Genomic DNA, 10,000 nt, shown 5'->3' on the forward strand with positions numbered 1-10,000 from the left:
GTCGTATTCCACAGCAAAATCCTCTTTTTTTCTTTTTCTTTTGCATCGTGACTATTTTCATGATAATTAAATGCATTTAACCCTTAGATTTACATTATCATGATTTTATTTTATTTTTTTCTTCTTATTCTCACTGGTGATTCTCCTCACTGTAATAGTCATTTTTACTGAATTATGTAAAAAAAACATACATGCAATAAATGCTAAAATTATATATATACAATATATATATACAAAAATATAAAATTTTCTTTTGCATTTACATTGTTTATTAATCTTGAGAATGATGTCAATTCATCTTGCCTGATTCTCGATGCTAAACATTTTTTCTGTTGATTTTTGGGGTGAAATATGAAGTTTTTTTGACTGATTCATGGGGTTAATGTAATTCCCTTATGAACGCAGACGTAGAAATAGCCGTGCGACTATAATACACTGTTAGCAATACTTCACTGTCTTCAGGCGGGGGTGCTCATGGATTCCTACATACGGTGTCACTACAGTGTTTGAGCGTGAGCTTGATCTTCCTGAATCCAGATGGCTGCTGTCTTTGTCCCTCAGGTTCACATGATGAAATCAGTCCTGTTTCTCTTCCAAATCCAGCTCAGACCATCAGATATTCATCTCGCCTTCATCTTCTGCAGCCTCCAACGCTGTTAAACTAGAGACAAACGGATGTAGACGTCCTGTTTTGAGCACAATTACGTTTTCGACTGAAAGTTCATTGGATTTCAGTGCATTGAGGTGTTCAGTGTCTGTGCTGGTGGATCAGTGTTTAACGCTTTCTACGGGTCTTCATTAACGTTCAGTCTTCATTGACATTTCTATTTTTTATTTTCTTTGCACATTCTTTTGCCTGTCTTTTTTTTTTTTTTTTTTTTTTTTTGAATCTGTGCTTCATGTTGTGCATGTATTTTAAAAGTATATCAATATCTTAATGCAGTTTTGGGTGTTTTTCGCTTTGCTTTCACTTTGAAAGTCAGTTCAATAAATTTCTCTTTCTGTTGTTTTTCATTGCTGTGTTTTTCCTCTGTCGGTTTTTGATGATTTCTGAGCAGGTAACACATTACAAGTAATGTGAATTAAGTAATCAGATTACTTTTTGGATGTAATGAGTGAAGTAGTGCATTACTTTATTCATTTTTCACAGTATTTGAGCATTGAGGTAATACACGTTATTATTTTTATTATTTTTTTACTTCATTATTTTGCTTTTTTTTGTTAAATAATTAAAATTGTGCACTCATGCGTGCATGATCAAATTTACAAACATAACAAAATATGTTACTTTCAGCTTTCAATGAAGAGTTTTACAGTTAGTAATTTAACCTGTAATGTTAATGTCCCCGTGGTGTAAATCCAGCTTTTAATGTTGTTTATGTGTCTATGTGGTGTTTTTAATATGCTTTAAGACAAACCATGTGTAAATTCATAAGTCAACACCATTACTGAGTATTATTCTAACGCATTAAAAGTAACTTTCCTCAACACTGTCTATGAGGAATCAAATCTACAGATTCAAACTTGTAAAATGATCCTGAAACTGGTGTAAAATCTGTGTTTTCTGTCCACACACACATGCTGTTGACAAAGAAACAATCGCACAACACACTTTATAGCGGTTTAATGATTCAATGTTGTAGTGATGAGTTTACAGACCTCTAGTTTGTCCATTAAATAATAAAACTATTTACACATTTATAAATGTGGCCTTATTGTTATACAGTGACTAAGGCAAACAGACACAAATGCTACATGAATGAGAGATCTTATTATTACAAGATGCTTGAGTTCATTTCATTCATCCATTCATTTGAAATCATAGTCAAAGATTTACACACGTTTGGTCCCCAGTGATACAGTATCTAATGCCAAATATGACAATATATGATCATGACACAGAAGGAATGCCCGCATATAAGGCAACTTATTCATATTTTAATATTTCGCATCTCAAATACTACGTGCTATATAGAAACAAGTGTCACTTTGGCCTTGATTCAGCATTAACACATTAACAATTATTAGTCTGTTTGCATCATTATAACTAGGGGTGTCAATTATTTGCTCTAACAATTCAATTCTAAAATTGATTTAGGCAACTAAATGAAGTGAAACCATTTCAATGTGTGTGTGCTCTACTCCTTTCAGCTGATTATTACATTCTGCAGTGGATGCATTTAATGTTCATCATCTGAAACACCCCTAATTATAGCCATATGAAATATTATTTGCATGTAATGTGGAAGTTATGATTAAATACAGCAGGACGAATGTTCTCAACATTAAACACATTAAAAACATCACATTGCCAGGGACTTTATAACGTCACATTATATGGTGTTTTTGCGCAACGAATGGACGTGTGTAACGCATTCGGTCCATGTTTATTTTATTAATATCTATGTTTAGCTGCTCTACGAGTGTCCGGGTTCATGCGGCCAACCGAGACCACAGGAAGAACTAGAGTAATTCACAGGAAGTGCCAGACCTGGTCCTTCAGTCCCCTAATGATGATGACACACCCGCTGGAAGATCCGCAAACCAGCTTAAGGCGGTTTCTAGCTGATTTGTGGTTTGGAAATGGGAAAAAAAGACTCCATTTGCTTTCTTAACCTTCATCCTTCCCTCGCACTTTGTAACACATCTTTCCCTCGCGGGTCAAGATGACACAAAGCCCTAAAATTATTCTTAATTTGTTGTTTTTTTGTCCATAAAGCTTTTTTTATTTCATTTTGATAATATTTTTTCTAGTTTTTTTAACTGCTATTTGGGCGGAGTGATTTGCTCGCAGCACAGAGAACCCCGTGGTGAGGAGCAGAGTTCGCTCAAGTCAAGTCAAGTATATTTGTATAGCGCTTTTCACAATACAGATTGTATCAAAGCAGCTTCACAGTATTAAATTAAAATAATACAACAAGATTTGTTTCTAGTGGAATTTATTGATTGATAAAATTAAAATTAAATATCCCCCAAATATCCCCAACTGAGCAAGCCAAAGGCAACAGTGGCAAGGAACCGAAAAACTCCATCAGGTGACCTAATGGAGAAAAACAAACTTGGGAGAACCCGGGCTCAGTCGGGGGCCAGTTCTCCTCTGGCGTTTATGAACTAGAGACCGGATTTAACTGTAAGATTAAAAGTATTATATGAATGCCTGGCTGAAGAGATGCGACTTTAATCTAGTTTTAAACTGGGAGAGCGAGTCTGAGCAACGAACAGTATCAGGAAGACTATTCCAGAGTTTTGGAGCTAAATGTGAAAATGCTCTCCCTCCTTTGGTTGATCTGGATATCCTAGGTATGACCAAAAGCCTTGAATTTAGTGATCTTAAAGAGCGCGATGGATTATAGGGCGATAGACAATCGGTTAAATAGACTGGAGCTAAGCCGTTTAGGGCTTTATAAGTCAGTAGCAATACCTTGTAGTTAATACGGAACTTTATAGGTAACCAATGTAGTGATGATAAAATCTGTGTTATATGATCATATTTTCTTGATCTAGTAAGAACTCTAGCGGCGGCATTTTGGACTAACTGTAGCTTGTTTATTGAGGATGCAGGACAACCAGCTAATAAAGCATTACAGTAATCTAGTCTCGAGGTCATGAATGCATGAACTAACTTTTCTGCATCAGAAACTGATAGCATGTTACGTAGCTTAGCAATGTTTCTAAGGTGGAAAAAGGCTGTTCTTGTAACATATGAAATATGATTTTCAAAAGACAGGTTGCAATCTAGTACAACACCCAGGTCTTTTACTGTAGAGGATAAAGTAACAGGAGTTGCTCAGAGTTGGAGTAAATCACTCCGCAGAAGTAGCAGTGCTTCGCCTTCTGAGAATATAGTTCCCAGTATGTATACGGTTAGAAGATGGTTGTATCTCATGTGACCTTGTTATTTGTACACGCTGTGACAATACAAATCACAACATGTAAATAGGAAAATGTTGGCGTTATTTTGTCACTTATTGGGAGCAGTATGCTAGCTGGAGCCGTTTACCTCCAGTCTTTGTGCTAAGCTAGGCTAGCGGTGGGTGCGTCAGACTGAGTTACGGAGATGAAGAGGGTATGTGTGGACTTATCTGGGGGATACGGTGAATAAGCTAAAGTCCCAAAAAGTCGGCGTGCTCCTTTAATACAGCTCAAAATCTCTTACATTGGGTGTCTGCCGACCTCTTGTTGAAACATAATATAACATGATATTTCATGACTCTTGCCACTAGATGGCGTTATAGCTCTATATGGCGCAAATGAGCTGTTCTGCTGGGTCCTAAAGTCAGTTTCTCTTCAGTATGCATTCAGATACACATGTAGACATTATAAAATCTTTTTTTTTTTTAATGGTAAAGTTTTAGCATTTTTAGTTTGAATTTTGAGCATTTTAAGGTTTTTCTATGTGTAATGAAGCATTCCTCACATTCCATTAATTCCTAAGGGGGTCAAATTGAGCCGCGAGGGAAGGATTTGTCACTTTTTTCAATTTCAACCACAAAACTCCTCGAATCCAAGTGCGACAAAAGTCCTGGGGTCTTGGACCCCTCTGATGAACACTCAAGTTTAAAAAAAATGAGGAAATATATGTGATTACACAGGTCGAACAGCAAGCGTGACTGCATCCTCCTGCTAAGTCTCGGTGTGTTTGAAGAAGGGGCTGAAGAACAGGTTTTGGTTGGTGTTTGTTCACACAGCTACAGGAAGTGTCTTTGCTCTCACATCACTGGATGTTTGCATGCATAAGATATGTGGCATATATTTCGGAAAAGCATCTTCCGGTGAAGGATGTACAATGCCGAGGTTTGCAGTTATTATTGCCACGCGCGGCGCTCACAGTGCTGGAGGATGATGGAGGGAATGACTGCGAATCTGCAAAACTGAAGGAAGTGATGTCACTGAGGGCATGACCAGAAGCAGCAACTGGAACTTGAAACCAAGAAAAATATTAAATTAAATGCCAAATCAATTGGCATCTTCATGTTAGTTAACGCATTATGTTGGAGCTTATTGTAAAGTGTTACCATAAATATTTCACTCAAAAATGAAATTGCTCATCTGCATCTAGTGAGTTTTTGTAGAATTTTCAGTTTTTTAGCAATTATTTTATGGTCCTAAAATCAGCCTCCATCTTGTTTATTCAAAACACGTATTCTCTTTTTCTTTTGATTTTGAGGTGAAATATGATCCAGACATGTTAGACGCCTGAGATTCATCATTATCACATTAAAAGTGATATAGGCTCATGCTTTCTTATGGATTTTTAATACTAAATAATAATGCATATAAATAAATGTTTTAAAATATTTAAACAGATCTTTGGCATGACAGTAGATCTTCCATGTGAGATATATATTTCGAGCAGCTCTGGTGCCGTGAAGCAAAAGAAAATGCGCGTATTTGTGCGTCTTCGAGCATTTGGACCCATAGTGAGTGATGATGATGATGATGATGGTGATGAAGCTGTCATCGGTCAGACCGTGGTCAGCGGGTCACTCTCTCTTGCTGGCGTGGGACTGTGTGAGGTTGGGCGACGTGTGATGAAGCACCAGAAGACCAGACAGAGTCAGAGAGATGCCCGTCCACCACAGAGCCACGTGGGTCTCCCCGAATATCAGCTGCCCCAGAAACGCCTGTCGAGCAGACGCACATCAGCACACACGCACTGACAGACCATCACATTAATACCAATAATAGACTAATTCACATTAGGCTATTATTTTCTAAGCTACAATGGACTATTATTTTAGGTTTACAACATTTTCAACATTTGAAGTGGACCAAAAAAGTTCATCAAAGACAAGAACGGTATTGTTCAAAATTCATGTATTACTTTGATGAAAAGGTTTTGATCCACTTCAAATGTTGACTACTGTATTTTATCATTTTTATTACGATTTAAATTTATATTTAATAAAATATTTTTTTTAATCAAATATTTCATGTCCATTTTTTTTTTTTGCACATTCATTGGCAACCCAAATCCAAACTAACTTTTTGCCACAATTTGTCATTTAAAACACTAATATTTTTTGCAGTCATGTTTGATCTATAAATAATGATCTTTCTATGATTTTTCAAGTCATTCATGATGACCGGATGATGATTTATACACATATATTACACGTGACATACTGGAGCGTTTTGCAAGCTGAGGAATTATTTCATTTTAATTTGTTATTAATATTTGATTTTATAATTATGAGTAAGCTGGGCATATCTAGAGTGTAAATTTAAGATTTATGTATTTAAATTGCATATACAATTTTCATCCATTTGGATGCAACAGTTTTAACAAAAACAATCTAGTGCTGTCAAATCGATTAATCACATCTAACATAAAAGTGTGTAAACGTGTGTGTGTGTATATATTATACACAGACACACACATATATTATATATTGACAAACTTTTATGTTAGATGTGATTAATCATGATTAATCAATTGACAGCACTAAAACAAACTAATAAACTGATGAATATTTGTTAGCCGCACATTTGGAAAAGAAACAAGTAGGATTTCTGCACTCAAAAAAAAAAATCCTGGCATAGTTCATTAACTATGTTCATCTATTTAATTTTATTTAAATAATGATTTGATCTAAGATGATGGCTTAGAATCAACATAAATCTGTTTATTCTGAAAATAATTACATTTACTCAGTTAAAAAAGTACCTGTGAAATTTATGTATGACTGACAAATATGCTAAAGTCAAACTTTTGTGTATTCTAATCCGAATGCATGGAAATGTCATATGCAATTTCAAACATGAATGCATCCCTCTCTCCTGAGAAGGAGTTTGCTCACAGAGGAGATGAAGTTGGAGGCGGTGGTGGTCACAGTGGTGCGCGCGGACGAGCACGAGCTCCTCAGGGCTTTGGCCAGGAAGGTCCACATCACAGCATTACAGGTGAACAGCAGACCTCCACACAGCAGCCGGAGAGGAATGTGCAGCTGTCACGGGGAAGTGGAAAACACTTGTTACACACTGCAATATTCAGCAGCCATAAATGTCTAATGGGATTCACTAATGCATCAAGAAGAGCGATGGCACGTGCGCGCGCGCGCGGAGCTGAAGGTCATGCATGTCTGTCACGTAACAGCATCATCATCATCATCATCATCATGCATGCACTGCGCAGTGTGTGTGTGTGAAGCGTGATGATGAGACAGTGCGGGTGTTTGCTGTGTTTTCCAGCAGTGACTCACTCACTCACTCACTCACACACACACACACACACACACTCACCCAGTCGCACGCGCTCGTGTCGTTGTGCTGCGTGAATTTCCTCTGCTCGCCCCAGGTCCGCAGGCCCGTCTCACACACACCCTTCAGATAGTCGGTTCCGAGAGACAGTTTGGCGGACGAGGACGCGACGGCGCCGAGAAACCCCGCGAGCAACGCGTACAGGACACCGGGAAACATGACTTCAGCAGCAGACCCATCACACCTCATTCTCCAGCACTGCGAAAACACTCACGCGTCAGCATCACTGTCCGGAGAACAGGTGCATTCTGGGAACTGGAGTCCATGCTGCGTTTTAGTTAAAGGGATAGTTCACCCAAAAATGAAGATTAGCCCATGATTTACTCACCCTGAAGCCATCATATGGGTATATGACATTCTTCTTTCAGACGAATACAATCTGAGTTATATAAACAAAATGTCCTGGATCTTCCAAGCTTTATAATGGCAGTGAATGGCTGTTTCTGTTTTGAAGTCCATAAAATCCATCTGAAGTACATCTATCCATCATAAAAGTGCATATATCCATGATAAAAGAACATCTATCCATCATAAAAGTGCATCTATCCATCATAAAAGTACATCTATCATGATAAAAGTGCATCTATCCATCATAGAAGTGCATCTATCCATCATAAAAGTACATCTATCATGATAAAAGTGCATCTGTCCATCATAAAAGTGCATCTATCATCATAAAAGTGCATCTGTCCATCATAAAAGTGAATCTATCCATCATAAAAGTACATCTGTCCATCATAAAAGTGCATCTGTCCATCAGTGCATCTGTCTATCATAAAAGTGCTCCACACTTCTCCAGGGGTTAATAAAGGCTGTCTGAACTGTAGTTCATGCTTTGTTTAATTTACTGTTAACTGTCACATCTCCCTTTTGAGGATAAATATGAAATATGAATAAATATGAAATGGTTGTAATTCTTCGGAATACAGACCTAGACATTCAGCAGATTATTGCAGAAGTGATGTAAAAAAAATGAAAGTGCAAAACCAACAGGGAAAGTTCTCAGAACGTTCTGGCAAGGTTCATATGAAGCTAAGGCAAGCCATTTAGACTTTTATTCATATGATTTCTGGATATCAACAATTCAATTTTCACAAGTTAAATGCCAATTTTTCATATCAGGAATTAAATGTCTACTATAGTAAAAACTATATCTGTAATTGTATTTTCACAAGTTAAATGTCACCATAGGTTGCCATTCAAATTCAATTGTTGATATACAAAAACTGATTTCTAGTTGAAATTTCACTTATCAGAAATACAATTCTTAATAGTAAAAATCATCATTTTTGATATCAATAATTACGTGGTCTATTCTTAATATCAACAGTTGGATATAGTAAAAAAAATTGAAATCACTAATTCGATTGTCACTATAGTGACAATATTATTTTCTGATATCATGAATGTAATCGTTAGAAAGAAAAACATTTTAGATCTGAAATTACTCTCTTAGGCTATTGATATCAGAAATGCATTTTCAGATATCAGAAATAACAAATGTAACATGTTGAAATAGCCTATACATTTACTAATATCAAGAATGAACATTTCAACAAGTAACAGTTGAGTTTTTGATATCAGGAATTTATATTTTTACTATAGTAACAAAGTAATTATTGATATAAAAAATTATGAGGTATAATTGTATTTCTGATATGTGAAATTGGAATTTCAACTAGTAAGAAATCAGTTCTTGATATCAACAATTGAATTTGAATGGCACAAATATATATGAAAAAAGCCAAAATGGCTTACCATAATGAAGCAGCACAACTGTTTTCAACATTAATAATAACATTAAATGTTTCTTGAGCATCAAATCATCATATTATACTGATTTCTGAAGGATCATGTGACACTGAAGACTGGAGTAATGATGCTGAACATTCAGCTTTGATCACAGGAATAAATAACACTTTAATACATATTTACATTGAAAACAGCTGATTTACATTCTAATAATATTTCACTGTTTTTACTGTATTTCTGATTAAATAAATGCAGCCTGGGTGAGCAGAAGAGACTTCTTTATTTAAATAAATGAATACATTGTAAAAATGAACGGTTGAAGGATGTTCCAGTGAAGTCCAGTGTTTCTGTGAAAGCAGTGAATGATAATGAGACGATCCTCGGACAGAAACCAGAATCATGACCTTATCAGAGAGAGACACTCAGACTGCTCTCAGATCAGCTCTTTCACTGAAGATCTCGCACTTTAATGAGAGATGGTGATCGGATTCCAATCTAAAGTGATGTTGTGCTGTTTTTACTCCCTGATGGAAGTGTTATTTTAGTATTTATATATACTATAAAATCAAATCAAATCAAATACTTGTATATGTTTCTATATACCCTTAAACTTATTTTATCCAGTTAGTTGCCAAGGCAACATTTCACATTTTTATTTAAATTCATCTAATGTTCATATCTTAGTCTAATTCATCTTTATTGCAATTAACCAAAATGGTTTTGTGATAGTTTTCATTAAAAAATAAAAAGCAGGGATATTTGGATTTTGCTCATATATTCAGAGTTCAGCATCTCTGGCGTCAGCAGGCAACACAAAACACATGAGATAACTCTTCACAATGATGTATAATTTGAGTTATGGCAAATAAATTCATGAAACTAAGGCCAAAAAAAACGGCAAACAGAGGAGAGGAGAGAAAAGAGAACGAGACAGCGCTCGTAATAAAACAAGAATCAACATCAGCTCTTCAGAGATGATGAGAAGTGA

General features: G+C 36.1%; 2 protein-coding genes across 2 annotated transcripts in view; one reads left to right on the forward strand and one right to left on the reverse strand.

The window, feature by feature from the left end:
* zdhhc3b (zDHHC palmitoyltransferase 3b) overlaps positions 1-221 on the forward strand; it is an 11,599-nt gene extending 11,378 nt beyond the window's left edge. Inside the window, exon 7 of the mRNA XM_079879789.1 lies at positions 1-221. This exon is cut by the window's left edge and continues 628 nt beyond it. The gene's annotated coding sequence lies outside the window, so the exon portion shown is untranslated.
* Positions 222-1,609: 1,388 nt separating this feature from the next.
* Positions 1,610-7,499, reverse strand: tmem42b (transmembrane protein 42b). The gene is made up of 3 exons (XM_079879793.1): positions 7,243-7,499; positions 6,801-6,947; positions 1,610-5,624 (listed from the first exon to the last, which is right to left on the reverse strand). Exons 1-3 carry the CDS (start codon positions 7,447-7,449, stop codon positions 5,484-5,486), a joined length of 495 nt encoding a protein of 164 aa, XP_079735919.1. The 5' UTR covers positions 7,450-7,499; the 3' UTR covers positions 1,610-5,483.
* Between the last annotated feature and the right edge of the window lie 2,501 nt (positions 7,500-10,000).

This window comes from Squalius cephalus (genome assembly GCF_949319135.1).
Source record: "Squalius cephalus genome assembly, chromosome: 8".
Classification (NCBI taxonomy): Eukaryota; Metazoa; Chordata; class Actinopteri; order Cypriniformes; family Leuciscidae; genus Squalius; species Squalius cephalus.

Bases quoted from the DNA above. Each gene is read 5' to 3' on its own strand.
- tmem42b (XM_079879793.1), bottom strand. From the start codon at position 7,449: ATGAGGTGTGATGGGTCTGCTGCTGAAGTCATGTTTCCCGGTGTCCTG. The intron at 6,948-7,242 runs GTGAGTGTGTGT...TCCCCGTGACAG, and splicing joins ACACGAGCGCGTGCGACTGG to CTGCACATTCCTCTCCGGCT. The intron at 5,625-6,800 runs GTGAGCAAACTC...TCTGCTCGACAG, and splicing joins CCTCCAACTTCATCTCCTCT to GCGTTTCTGGGGCAGCTGAT.